Here is a 15,308-nt window from a genome sequence, read left to right on the forward strand (position 1 = left end):
GACCTTAAGTTGGTTCACTTGTCAGTTCAGAGAGTTCATATCAGAATTAGGTTTCTTTATTAGGAAAAGGTAAAGGGCGATGTAGCAATGCTTATCACTATTTTCATAGACTACATGATGTACAATGAGTAGCTTTCCTTTATTTTTAGCTTTATTATATAATAGAACAGTTGAAAGTGTTATCAGGAGTGTCATTGACCAATTACTCTGTACTGTCTCTAAGAAAGTAACATCTTAGAATAGTTAAATGATGAATTATAGATTCTTGCCATAAGCCTTATTTTATTAAGAATTTTTAGTTGCTTGTTGGGAGGACTGCTGCTTGCGTGTGTGTGTGTGTGTGTGTGTGTGTGTGTGTGTGTGTGTGTGTCTTGTGTTATATAAGAAAAATACATTTTCTTATTAAAGCTAGAATACTACAATACGTAATCGTGTGCGTAAGTTTGGACTGAAATTTCTTGTGTACCTGTGATAACTGCTAGTAGAAGAGAAAAGGAGTTTGTGTGTACTTGCAGTGATGTTTTACTAGTTCTTATGAGGCTGTTGTGCTGCCTGTGGTGTTAAAAAGTAAATTGTACAGCTAATTTTTAGTTGATTTAGTATTTCCCCTTCTCTTTGAGTTTTGTTTTTGGTCCTCTACTGACTGACAATTAAATAGACAATTTACTGGTGTCGTTTATATAATCTTTAATCAAGTTCAGTTTGTGCTTATACTTAGAAAATTTGTCTTTTAACATTTGCTTGCTTCCAGTTTGTTTTCAGATCACATCTTTGGAAAGGAAGGGGAGGAATTTGGTAGCATATCTGTGGGGTTAGTAGAATAGGATACTGATTTCAAATTGTAGTTGCTAATGTTATTTCAGGTGAGCTGCCTAGGGGAGTTTGGGCTTTGCTTTATAAGACCAGTGAGTACACTAGAGGTTACTTTTTTCTTTCTTGAGAGGGAGTCTCATGTAGTTCTGGTTTGCCCATTTGGGGCTTAAGACACAGTAATACAATATAGCCTATGCTGGTTTAGAACTCACTGTGTAGCATAGGTGACCTTCAGCTCTTTGGTAATGCTCCCTATTCAGCCACCTAAACCCTAGGATTGCAGGTTTGTGTTCCATGCCTGACCAAAACAAATAAAAAGAAGAAACTCAATGGCTGAGATAGCTGAAGTCCTAATGATCAAGAGTGAATTTAGAATTTGATTCTAGCTCCTTTACTCATTTGTTATGTTATAGCCCTGTTAGATAGTAGTACAGCAATGTCCCATGGAGATGAAGGACATGTGCTTGAAAGAGCTAGAAAACCCTACAGCAGAACTTTAAGGATGGAGAAATGATGTCCTCATTGCCATTGAAGCAGAAATGGAGTAGCACTTAGGACAGACTATTAAGGGAGTCAGGCTCACTAGTGAGACTCCAAAGACTGCTAACAGGGACAGATGAACTTTAAAGGACGGTGTCTGTCATTGGAAGGTCTAAAAATAGACACCTCACTTGCCAATTATGGTCATCCTAAAGAGTGGTGTCCAACAGCAGCAGTGAAAGGATGAGCTGGTTCATGTACTCCAGTGATTGTCAGGTTTAAGGAAGGCTCAACTAGAAAAGTAGTATTTCCTGTAGTAGCATATTAGTTGAACATAAGATTTATTTGAGGATCCTTTGACAAAATTACCCTGGAAGTTAAATATTGACATCGGAAAATGACAATAGAAAGGTGGTTAAGGATTTTTAAAGGTGGCCAGCTCTCTGTACTTAAGGTTTACATTATTTCCTCATGATTAGCCAACAAAAATCATAATGTTCTTTCAGAAATTTAACAGACTTCAAATGTCATCCATAGATTGAATTGAATTTTTGAAACTATCTTGTGACAACTGTTTGGTCACAGACACTTAAAGGATAGAAGCAGCTGCTTTTAGTCTTGAGGTTTTTATTATTAGCATTACTGCAGTTGTTCCTGTGGTTGGTACACATGGAAGCCAAATAAAAGTCCAGTGAGGTATTCAGTATGATGTATTCTTTTTTTTTTTTTTTTGTTTCTTTTTTTCGGAGCTGGGGACCAAACCCAGGGCCTTGCGCTTCCTAGGTAAGCGCTCTACCACTGAGCTAAATCCCCAGCCCCAGTATGATGTATTCTTAAGTTATCTTTCTTTCTCTCCCTCTTTCCCTCTCCTCCCACCCTCCTCTACTCTTCCTCACTCCCTCCTTCCTTCCCACCTACTCTCCACTCCTTTTTTCCCTCCTCTCCCCTCCCTCTCTCCCCTCCCCTCCCTTCCCTTCCCTTCCCTTCCCTACTCCCTTTCCTTCTCTACTCCCTTCCCTTCTCTACTCCCTTCCCTTCTTTCTCTTTTCTACTCCCTTCCTCCTCCCTTCCACTCCCTCCTTTCTTGACAGGGTCTCATTATGTAACCCTGGCTAGCATATGCACACTCTGTAGACCAGACTGGCTATCACAGATACTTTCCTGCTTCTGCCTCCCAAGTGCTAGAATTAAAGATGTCTCTGTTTCCTGCACTTATTTTCAGATTTTTTGCAGTAGCAGAAGCATGCTTATGAAGATGCCTTATATAGTGAGCGATACTTGAAGCCTACAAGTCCATAATTATCAGTCAGTGGGTAAAATGCTACTGTCTTTCAGATTTTAATAGAAAAAGTCATTAATACTGCTTTAAACACCATATGAAGTTCTCTAATTTCTTACTCTAATATATTGGGTTGATTTTTTTTTTTTTGCAGTGAATTGAATAAATAACATTATTTTCAGCGATTAAATTCTGTTTGCATGTACTATGAAATGGTGTGGTATCCTTCCTTCCACACTATTTTTGGAGGGTAATGTTTGAAGATCCCATGTTGCCCAGGCTAGCTTTGAACTTGTTTTGTAACTAAAGCTGGCTTACAACTTTTTAATCCTTCGGCCTCCACTTTCAGAGTGCTGGGATTACAGATGTTCATCGTTGTCTAGTTTGTGTGGTGCTAGAGTTTGAAGCCAGGGCTTTTGAAAGCATTCAGCTGAGCTTATCTTCAGTCCAACAAATATTTTTTCATGGTCAAAACTTGTATATTTAAGCAGGCATTTTTTCCCTTTAGTTCATGTTACTTGAGTATAATTTTAATGGAATTTCTAAGTTTAAAAAATTTATCAGCTTAACTTGGGCAGCTTTTAAGACAAAGTACATGATATTTTTATGCCTTTTTAGAAAGTTAAGGCCAGCCTAGCCTACATAGTGTGTTCCAGGATAGCCAGGGCTTCACAGAAAAACTCTGTCTCAACCACCTACACCCCGTCCCCACCCCCACCCTCACTCCCACCTGCAAAAGAAAAGAAAGGAAAGGAAAAGTTTGTTTTTTGTTTTTTGTTTTTTTTATGTTGAGTAGGTGGATATTGGTCTTAGAATCAGAAGAAGAATTAATATGGTTATAATATGTGTGAGGATGGGGATTTTACACTAATGTTTATTATCCTCTTGTAGAAATTAAAAGACTCAAATTTTAACTCATTAGGAGAAATACTTAAGCTTTATTTTACAGTGTGTTAAAATTGCTCATGCTTTCTTCTTGTGGACTTGGTTCAAAACTTAAAACCATGTAGATAGGCTACTTTGTGCTTCAGATTTCCAGCTGCACCTGCTATTAAATAGCACCTTGAAAGATCTTTTTTTTTTTTTAATTTTTTATTACTTTTTTTTTTTTTTTTTTAATTTCCGGAGCTGGGGACCGAACCCAGGGCCTTGCGCTTGCTAGGCAAGCGCTCTACCACTGAGCTAAATCCCCAACCCTTGAAAGATCTTTTAAAGGTAGTTTTACTCAGTGATCTTGGTGATGTTTGCCACAGTATGGTAATACTTGATGAAATGTTGTAAGTAGGTGGTGTTGATTTTTGTCTCACTTAAGGTTCATTAAATGTGTGGCAAATATTTGAGATTCCACTGTTTGTATTTACAGTTTGAAAGATATAGAGGCTTTGTAAAATCACATAGAGAAGATACAGTTCAGGGTCATTTTACATTGGCAAAGATGGGATGCCTCCATACTTCCTGCTGTATGAGGTTGATTTTCATAGGCGCGGCCCACTAGTACTTGCTGAGATAGCTTTATCTACTTTTTATCTAGGACTCTTTTCATTACTATCGTGTGAAAATAGAAACCTCCTCCAGACAGCCCCATCCCTGTGCTGTGTAACTAGCAAATACTGCCAGCTGCTTGTATTTGTTTTCTCCCCACTAGTCCATAAACTCCTATTATCTCCCCCAATCCACTGAAGCAGAGGTTTTGTTTGTCTACTCTTCTGTGTCCTAAGAAATTGTTTGGTCAGTTATTCCATATAGTGAATATGTGTAGAATCAATGGGATTTCTGTTTCTTCTGAGGTTTGCAAAGCTTCAAGAAGGTAGACCATAAAATTTTCCTTATCCTAGTTGAACTGGGTGGGGGACATGGACTAGAGTTTGTGTTTTCTGGGTGAGGGAGATAGGCAGAGAAGCGAACTAATCCAGTATTCTTTCTGAAGGCAGAATAAGTCATTAGATGTGGGAAGTCCTGTGAATCCTTGCTTACCTTGGCTTGGTGGTTTAAAAAATAACAGTGATCCGGGCACAGGAAAGAACCTTTACTGGTTCTGCTCTTCTTCGAACTCAAAAGGGGAGAGATGGGTTTTGGCTTCACCTCTGAATCCATATATATTTATGTCATCATATCAGCACATCTACCAGATACAGTGTTGTTCACGTTGTGTAAGATAGGAGATGCCAGAGATGTGTTTAATAGAGAAGAATGCCTCTGACTTATAAAATAAGTCTGTGTATAGTTCCATGTGGGTTTTGTCGTATATTTCAAGCTGGTTTGGAACCTGCGATAATCCTACCTCTGTCCATCAAGTGCTTGTACAAGCTTGTAGCATGTTTTTTTAAGGTATAAAAAATTTTGGACATAAATGTAAGAAATACTAGTATTTCCAACTCCCAAAAGACCTAACGTGGATTTCTGAGAAGAAATGTATCATTTGCCTGGGACTTTGTTGAAGCTGGATTCGATGGTTTTCCAAGAGTACATAAGAGACATGAGGTTAAATCTGCTAATGGGATGGGCTGAGAGGACATGGTGGCTAGAAGAGAAGCAGCATGTAAGTAAGTGCTTTAGGAAGGCTAGCGAGCCCACACTACAGCACTCCAAGGCAGAAAGCTGCAAATACCCAGGGTGGGTTGGTGTGCATCAACTCTTCAGCTACTGTGACCTTTCACTAGGTTAAATGATTACTAGGGTGACATAATTTTCATCCAAATTGGTTCACTTGTAAGCAAGAAGGTAGCATGGGGACAGGTTGAAACCAGGACACTTGGTTATTCACACTTTAGAACATGGTTTTCTCTTAATTAACCCAATTTCAACGAACATCTTCAGGTGCTTTTTAAATTTCTACAGTAATCTGCTCTGCAGAGATTCTCAAACTTAGCTTCCTTTTTATTGTTTTTGGTGGGATTTGGAGGATTCTTTTAAATTATTTTTTTCTATATTCCACCCTCTGGACTTACAGCTTTAGTGGGGATAAGGATAGTACTCATAATGTATGTTTTAATGGGATATTTTTATTATATGTATTTTGAGAATTTTATACAGTGTATTTGGGTCATATTGCCCTCCCCCAGCTTTCCCTTTAACTCCTCCCAGATTCATCCCTACCTCTCTACCCACCCCCAACCTCATGTCTTCTCTTTTTGTCTTAAATAACCAAACGAGTCCAGTATGTGCTGCCCATAAATTTCTGGGTGTGGTCATCTCCTGGAGACTGGTCATCATACCGGGGCCAATAATATATTGCTAATAGACTTCAGATTGCCTAGGAAATTAGTTGGTCTTTGTAAATTCTTGTTTCTATATGGGACTGCTTTTGAGAATCCTGAGAATTAGTATCTCTATCATCAGGTAGAGTAATTTGGTGAGATTTTAGAATATAATAAACTTTGTAATTTGGCATATAAAACTTGAATTTTATACTGCTTGATACTTAAAATGTTTTCTTTCCTATAGGAGAGATTGTAATTCTGAATCTTCAAATCTTCAAAGAAGAGAGGAAAACACCTTTTGCTTTATCATGGATTTATTATTATCCTCTGATCTTATGTCAATGCTTTCATTTTGATTTCCTATTCCATTTAAATAAATATTTTTAAATTCTTACATTAGGCGATGGGTTTTTATTCTATTAAAATTTTGATCCTGCATTTTCTGATAAATTGAAAACTGGCATAGAAATCTTTTGAGGCAGTACTTGCCTAAAATAAGGTTTCTGTGTATTTCTTATTTGTAATTTGTGTCAGGGGTATGTAGGTTTGGAAATCATTACTCTAAAGGACATGTAAAATAGAGCCCTAACCTCAAAGTTAAAGGAAACTTACCCATGAGCCTGACTTCTTTTTGCCAGTGTCTGTTGTTTCTCTGGTGTGTCTGCCACCTAGTGGTAGGAATGCAGAGTCCAGCAGAGCACAGGAGAAGCTCTCTATTGAGTAATCAGAGGCAATTTGATAATATGAGGATAAGGATTTTGATTTGAGTCTATAGTTACTAGATACTTGATATTTTCAAAGCTTATGTTTTTCTATATAGCATTTCATAACAGACCTTTGCTTTTGTTGTAAGATTTTTTTAAATGATAGATTAGTAGCTGAAAAGACCAATGAAATAATAATGGATAATTTTAAGGAACAGTAAGTTAAGCTGATTTGTAGAAACTGTTTTTTATTTCAATTTTAAAAGGAAAGACAATTACAGAATGGCTTTCCATTAACTTAATTTATCTTGCACTTTTACACTGAAGTATGTACAGTTCTGTAGATTTGGCCCAGCTCTTAGTGTGTTAATATTTCAGGGTGGCTTTGTGTACCTTTCTCCATATAAACATATCTTTGAGTGTTCCTGTTTGAGTTGTGTTTTTTTCTGCTAAATGAAAGGGAGATCAATTCTTTCTCAGCTAGATACACATCCTTTTTGGAAACACTTTTTGTGTCCTAGTGTTGAGATACAGGCTTTGTAATTAGGTGTCTGATACTGTGTCACTGCAGTGACTCTAGGAATGCGGAATACTGTAAACATGACAGATGATTGTGAGGTTGTTAACACAGTCTTTTCAGATGATCACTGCAGCAGACCTTAGACTACTGAGATACTGCTACTTTCTGCACATGTCTTCTGTGTTGTACTTCATTTATTTGAGTTGGTGGAGATCGAATCCAGGGCTTCACGTATAGGAGAAAAGCAACCACTCTCACTATACCACAGCCCACATACATTAATTTTTCTCAGGACATACTCTGATGTTGGTAACATAATGAGAAAGACAGTGCTGCTCTGGTAAGTTCAGTTTTAGAAGAGAAACTCACACATAATCCACTAATTGTAATGAAAATTGTTAAGTGCTACAGTTGTAATGAAGGGGGATCATGTCTGTTCCCACCCTGATAACCTCTTGCTCCTGGGTTCTGTCTGAGCCCCGAACATAGAGATGCCAATATGAGCACAGTGCAAGACTATTTTTAAAAAAAACTTCATTTAGAGAGAAATTATATATTCTTCACTTTGTAGACATAGCTGTTTGCTATTAATAAGTGTATCAATGCATGAGCGTGCACATGCACACACACATACAATAAATTAATTGAAAATTCATGGGGCACAAACCATTCATTCTTCTAACATTGAGATTTTTCTTTAATCCTCATGTATGGCCTCAATCTCTCCAAGGTAACTAATTTTATTGCCTTAAAAAGGTTTCTATGATCTTTATTATTTGTGGTTGTGTAGTATATTTCCAGAAATATTTACTGCTCCAGTATCCAGCCTTTAAAATTATTTTTCTAAAACAGTTTTGTGTAAGTTGCCTTTATTATATTCTAAAAGCTGAAACTTGCATTGATGGAGGTCTTTCTAGTTAATGCTTTCTTTTAAAAAAAAGAACTTTGCTTAAAATAATTTGCAGAGATTTCACAGCAGTTTTTCTATTAAAAGTTTTTTGGGGAAAGGGTTATTTTTATATAGCAACAACAGTTAGTTAAAAGGGTTGAGAAACTTTATTAGCAGGATAGTATAATGTCTTGTTAATGCAATTGTAGAATTACCTCTCAATGTTTCTTTTCCTGTTCCATTTTGAGAACACAGTGATAGAAATAGCATACCAACTTTATGCTAACAGACTGGTGTTCTGCCTATAAGTAGGATTGGGTTTTCTTTCTAAGACAGAATGACCTTAGTTTAACTGTGGTGTTTAGATATTCCTTAGGGCTTCCATTGAGAAAGTTCAAAATACTGAATTAAGTTCAAAATACTGACCTAGTAATTAAATAGTTCAGATTCTGTGCTGTTAATTTGTTTGTTTGACACTGAGTTCTAATTTGTTTGTTTGACACTGGGCCATTATGCAGCTCTGACTGTCCTGTAACTTGCTCTAGACCAGACTGACCTCAGATGCACCTGCCTCTGCCTTCTCCTGCATCCTGGAATTAAAGGCATGCGCCACCACACTGGACTACATTTTAAGCTCAAACAGTGGAAATAATAATAATGCTACCTTGGACTCACAGCTGTTTCCTGTCAAGCTTGTTCTTTTGCCCATTGGACTTAAGTTTCAAAGAGTCTTGTCTGAGTGGTACAGCATTGCTATGTATGTGTGACTGAGGAGTGCTTGCCATGGTCCCAGAATCACACAGGTACTGGCATAGCTCTTTTGTATATCAGCCTTGAGGTCAATTCTTTTGTGTCTCTGTATTTGGGCAAACACAGTGTATGTCAGCAAGCACACAACTAAAGTGTACACTCTTAATTTAAGTATACATATGAGTCTGTTTCTTCTCTGTGGCTTTTGCTTAACAGTAGGTAATTATTTCTTCCTAGTCAGCTTTTATTTTGTCATGTCTTTAATAGTGTCTGATTGTAAGACTGTATTACCTTTTAATCAACTAATTCTGAATTATTAGGCATGTCCACTTATAGTGTGAATTAGGATCCTTACCTTCCTGTTATTTTTCTTTTTTTTTAGCCTGAGTCATCTGGTTACTTTGTCTTTTTAATACCTCAGATATTCCTTTTCCATCTCAAGTTAGCTCAGTCACTACCTTGTCCTGGGCATTGCATATTCTATGTTTTAAAAAAGTCATTACCCTGTTAATATCCTAAAGTCTGTTTGGTAGATTGTTAAATTGCTTTTCTAAGATAAAAATATAACTCTATAAACAATGTTTTTGTTTTTGAGATAGGGTCTCACATAGTTGGGGCTCTCCTTGATCTTATTGTATAGCTCAGGCTAGCCTCAAGTAATAAACCTCTTGTTCTGGTTACCCCAGTAGTTGAATTATAGCTATATGCCATCATGCCAGACTTTTAACAAACATATATTTAAATTCTAATGGAAGTTTAATGAAAATACAGCATTATGTTCTTGTATGGAATTCCGAACTTGAAACATAATGTTTTAGCAATTACGTACTTTGTGATCCCTTACAAAGAGAGTAAGAAATAGTGCTATTAGGTAGGACGTTTGACACTTAAGACTACGGTAGATGCCCTTTGGCATGTATGTAATTTGCTTTGGTTTAAATCTAGTTGCAGCTACCATATATACTACATTTTTGCTATATGATAAAATCTTCTAATTTATGCCAGAATCTCAGAAGCTCTTTTCCTATCCATAAGTTACTATGGTAAGCATTGCTCCATTTATTTGTACTCCCATCCATGAAAAGTTTCAAGGACTTGAGATATGAAGTGCTATTTAATTGATCACTTGATTTACTAGAAACAAACAGAAACCTGAAGTAACAAAGATGCTGTTTTTCAAACTACTCTTCTGAAAGAGATATTTGCCTAGCGATTATTCTATATAAGTATATGTTTTTAGTGAAGCTTACATGTGTTAGGAAAATCTTGTTTGTCAGAAGTTGTTTGATACTGTCTACTGAGTGGCTATTTTTACATGGGAACTCGAGACCCTTGCATTTCAGTTTTGGATGCCACTGATTGACTGGCATTACATAGCTGCCATGCATACTATATATGTGAATACTAAATGTCTTTCCTTAATTTTCTGAAGGGGTTGAAGTTGGTGTGGGTGTAGGGGTTTTCTTAGGCTGGTGTCTTGGACTAGGAATTTGGTTATAAGATAAACCATTTGGTAACTGTTCAAATTTTTTTGTACATTCTAAAAAAATTTCCTCTGAATACATATTGTTGTGTTTATCCTATTTTTCTTATTATGTTTGCTGTTAAGTATTTATAATTTAGGACTTGCTTTAAATTAGGCAGTTGCTTCTGGGTATGATAATACAAACCCAGTACTTGGCATGCTGAGACAGGATTATGAGTTTAAGGTTCACCTGAGTTTAAGGTTCCCTGTCTTTTCAAGTACTTGGGCATCCTTTTTATAGGTTTTTTTTTTTTTAATGTCCTTATCCTTTACAACAATTTAATTGTAGATACAAATCTTTCATATAGTAGTGAGTTCCTGTGACCTCCTTACCTTTCAGAAAGAGCCATGTATATAAATAGAACTAATATCTGGTTTCTCAGATTCTAATTCTAGTTACTTAGTTGTTGAGACGATGCATTAATAATAAAAGCAAGAACATTTTGTTTGGGGGTTGAGGTTTCCAGTAACTTTCTGTAAGGACAGTGATGCGCACTGTTGTGAATTTTCTTCATGACAATAAACTCTAAAAAGTCTCATTATTTAGTATGGGGTTTGGGAATTGTTAATAAAATGTTGATAAAGGACTTTAGTGTTTATATTCTCGAGGTAAGTAATTTTTAAGAAATTTGACATGAGTGTTAACTTTGTTATAGAGGTTTTACTTTTAAGAAATAGTGTATCCTGGGCTGGGCATGGTTTGGCTTATGCCTTTAATTTCAGCACTTGGTTAGGCAGAGGAAGGTATATCTCTGGAATTTGGAGGTCAGCCTGATTTACATAGTAAGGTCCACACCAACCAGGGACACACATACACAGCCATTCACTGTATCCTGGATTCAGAGTGGGACAAGCAATAGCCATTGAAATTGTTGTAAATGTAAGTTTTGTTTAGAAGTTTGCTTTTGATTAGTTACATGTGGGAAAAAAAAAGCATTTTTCTTTCAGCATAGCAAGCATTTTAAGTTGCTATTATGGTAGAAATTTCACACATAGTAAAAATTACCTGCATGGAGAGAGTGACTGGCTGAATTAAGGAATTGTGGGGAAATACACTCAGCAGAGTTCATACAGTTCTTTACCCTAGTAATATTTGTATAATTGTAGTTTGGCATTTGGTTTGATATAGTACATAGTCCTAACATGAGTTCTTAATTCATTTTTCTTGTTGTATGTGAAATATTACCTAGCAACCTCTGGTGTTACCCTTCTTTCCATTTGATTGTTTCTAACCTAACCAGAAGTCATAAGGGTTCTTTAATTTGAGATTTGAAAATTGCACCTAATGAGCAAATAGTTGTAGCATGCTGATTCAGTATAGCTAGGAGATACCATTTTGGGTAGATGGATTTATCCTGCCTCCTGTCTTCCCTTTCTCTCTCCTTGCTGTTTTATTTTTGGGGATACAGGCTCACTAGCTCAGACTGGACTGGTCTTAACTTCTCTCTGTAGCCAGCCTAGACCTTGTGGTAGCCTCCTGCGTGTACTACAGTGCCTAGCTGGGTGCTTTCTTTAAGTGTACCTATGCACCCAGCATATGCCTGTAATTCTCAGTACTTGGGGGACAGGCAGAAAGTTGGAGGCCAGCCTGATGTACATGGGAATGTCAGGGAATCCCAAGGCCAAATAGCTTAATGTGTCTTCAAAAAGGAATGTGAAAAAATACATGCCAAAGTGAATGTATTTAAGAAATATTAATGACCATTGTATAAGTGGCATTGTTTCAGGACTCTAGGGAAATAATGGAGAACAAAACAACTGTCCACATAAAAACTAAGTTTAGAGACAGACATTAAGATGAGTTAAGTAGTAACAGGTGCACAGTGGAGTAGCTAATGATGACATAGTTACAAAAGTACCCTAAGGATTTGTAAATACAAATTGATATTCCCAGAAGTTTATCTGATAAGTATGACATTTCAGCAAGGATCTAGAGGAAGAAAGTGAGAAAACAAGTATCTAGGAGAAAGAGCATCCAGGTAAAAGGAACATCTGAGGTAAAACAGTGTATGGCATTTGTGAAGCATTGCAAAGAAAGACTTTGGGATGGCTAAAGTATGTGCAGGGGGAGAACAGATCATAAGGGAGCACAGTATAAATGTAAGTAGTGTATATGCACATACGTTCTCAGTATAATGTAGTATACATGTCCGTGTAACTCAATGTTTATGTGCACCCATTGTGTATATGTGTTTAGTGTAGTTAAACTGAAATGAATTCTTACTGAAAAACTAGGTTTTTGGCTTTTTGCTGACCTTTGCTGTTTATCTCCAATGGATAAAGAAATGGAACACCTTTTAAGGTGATTAGTAGAACAAAAAGATTTGGAAGTCAATTCTGTGTAGTAGAAAGTTCTGTAGAATAGAATTATTATGTAGCAGTTTCAGTGACTTTGTAGAGCACTTTAGTTTGTAGAAGGGAAATCTTCATTTAAAAAATAATGTTTTGAATAATGAACTAGAATGAAAAGATTCAGGTACGAAATAGCAAACTATACCACCCAACATTGGAAAGATGTTCTGTTGGAGGGTAAAATACAAGAAAAAGCAAAAGTGCAGTGCCTTGTCCCATGCTGTAAGGTTTACATGATTTAGGTTAGATAGTGATAGTGTTGCTTTGTAGAATATTCTTCTGTGCCAGTTAGTTGGTATCGTGGGTAAGCGAGACCCCAAATCAGCTATTACCAAAAATAAGGAACTAATCCGATCAGTGTTCCTTACTCTTGACAGTCTTGTTTGTTTTCTGAGGAGTCTTACAGGGTAGCCTTGACTGGACTTCTATTCACCATATCATGTGCCAAGTGGCGATTCTCTTGCCACATTGCTTGGATTACAGCATGTACTGCAGTGCCCAGTTCATGGTGTTTTGGAGATTTAGGAGTTACGATGAGAAAGCTTCGGTTACTGATATATAGAATGTATTTCTGTACTAACATGCAGAGAGAAATAGGAGGAGCACCTTTTTGGCAGTTTGATGGCAGGTTCAGCTTTGGAAATAGATTCCAAAGAGGTTGGGGAAATGGCTCTGTTGGTAAAGAAGTTGCTGTACCTAGTATAAGGACCTGGATTTGGATCCCCAGCATTCATGTAAACAACTGGGCATAGGAAACAGCACCTTTTTATCCCAACCCTGGAGGGATACAGAGGCAGGAGGATTTCAAGGGCTTGCTTGCCAGCCAGTCTAGTTAAAATAGTTTCTGTTAAGAGATCCTGTCTCAAAAAACATGGAGAACAATAGATAAGAGACACCTGGCATTGATCTTTGGCCCATGTGTATGCCCACATGCATGCACATTGTACATATGTGCTCTTAAATCTTCATGAACATGTACACAAATCACATATAACCCCAAACCAAAAAAACAAAAATTAATGACATTTTTAGGCAGTGGTTCACTATACTTCAGAACTTGGGTAATTTTCTCAAGATATCTTCTGGAAGGATAAGAAAAATCTAGGGATATATAAAGCTAAATGGGAGGAAGGAGGGAATAAGAATTTATTTGCTTAAAACTAAGAATCAAATCAGAATAGGAAGATCATGATTCAGAGTCAGCCTGGCCATATAGGGAGACCCAGTTTTTAAAAAATCACAACTATGCCCTCATTAGATTGTATTTGGAATAAAGCAAGCAGTAGGCATCCAGTGGTATGAAGATTCCAAGATGGCAGATTGGAGTAATTCCTTTAAAATTTCAGAAGCCTGTGAACACCCAAGTTGAAATTATTGTTTTGTTGCAATTGTTATTCTGCTGTTCTGTGGACTTTTGGTTATATTGTTTGGTGCTTTATTCTTCAAGCAATATTGGCTTGGGTCTAAATTCAGTTGCTTAGCAAATGTTACCAATTGGATCTACTAAGGCAAGTATTTCAAAGTTTATTGCAAGTATATGACTATTCTTAGTTACATTGTCAGGTCTTGTAAGGAGTCAAGGCCAAGTTAGTCATTTTCAATTAAACCGTAAAAGTGAATAAATTACTGATTTTGTAATAATCGTAATAACTGACATTTGTACATCATATTTGGTATACATGTTAAAAGTAAAGGAGGTCTGGGTTTATCTCTATTCTCTAGATTGGATCATAGTTAATAATGCCTTTGAGTTTGAAATAAATCAGGTTGGAACTTAGACCAGGCATGGTGGTAGCACATCCCTTAGTCTTAGCACACATGCAGGTAAATTTTCTGTGAGTTGGAGGCCAGTCTGGTCTACATAGTGAATTCCAGGACAGCCTAATAAAGAAAGGGAGGGAGGGAGGGAAGGAGGAAAAGAGGGAGGAAAAGAAATAAGTAAATATAATTGGAATATACCTTTAGCAGTTTCCCCTGTCACAGACATGTCACTGCTCCTTTCTTGTTAGTGCAGACACTCCTACAAGTGGCCGGCCTACTTCTTAAGGGGTGTGTGTGTGTGTGTGTCTGTGTGTCTGTGTGTGTAGGTCCCCTACACCCTATGAGTCCTGGCTATTGATCTTCGGTCATCAGTCTTGGTAACAAGTACCTGCTGAGCCATCGTGCCAGCCCTCCTGGGAGAATTTTAAAAGTTTGTCCAAACTATTATTTTACTCAGATTTTTTTTTTTTAAAATAGCTGTTACTAGGCATTTCTGGCACTAGCAGTAAATGAAAACCGGAGAATAAATTAATGTTTCTTTTAAATTACAGACTTAATTCAGTGTACAAATGAGATGAATGTGAATATCCCACAGTTGGCAGACAGTTTGTTTGAAAGAACTACTAATAGTAGTTGGGTGGTGGTCTTCAAATCACTCATTACAACTCATCATTTGATGGTGTATGGAAATGAGGTAAGGGTAATTTTTTAAAAAATTTTATTATTGTGTGGGATGTGTAGTTGGGCTTCAGGGGTCAAACTCAAGTCACCAGGCTTGCAGGCTAAGCACCTTTACATACTGAGACATCTTTCCAGCCCAGGAAAAACTTTGACAAGTATGCTGGTGTGATTACTGATTATTTAACTTGCTTCTCTTCTTGAAACTCCTTTGATATCTCCTGCTAAATATACATAAAAGGGTAAGTTCATCAGGTGAGGCCACTTGCTGCCAAGCTGGAGGATCTAAGTTTGATCTTTAGAACCTGCATGATAGAAGGATAGAACCGATTTCTAAAAGTTGTTCTCTGACCTCCA

The 15,308-nt window shown here is 37.0% G+C and overlaps 1 protein-coding gene across 23 annotated transcripts in view; it reads left to right on the forward strand.

The window, feature by feature from the left end:
- Positions 1-15,308, forward strand: part of Picalm (phosphatidylinositol binding clathrin assembly protein) — an 81,105-nt gene that overhangs the window by 13,917 nt on the left and 51,880 nt on the right. For 22 of the 23 annotated variants that reach the window (XM_006229676.5, XM_006229677.5, XM_063275985.1 and 19 more), the window contains 1 exon segment: positions 14,825-14,967. The exons of the other annotated variant lie outside the window; for it this stretch is intronic. In XM_006229676.5, the coding sequence (XP_006229738.1) occupies positions 14,825-14,967 (143 nt within the window). 23 annotated transcript variants of the gene reach the window in all.

This window comes from Rattus norvegicus, chromosome 1 (genome assembly GCF_036323735.1).
Source record: "Rattus norvegicus strain BN/NHsdMcwi chromosome 1, GRCr8, whole genome shotgun sequence".
Classification (NCBI taxonomy): Eukaryota; Metazoa; Chordata; class Mammalia; order Rodentia; family Muridae; genus Rattus; species Rattus norvegicus.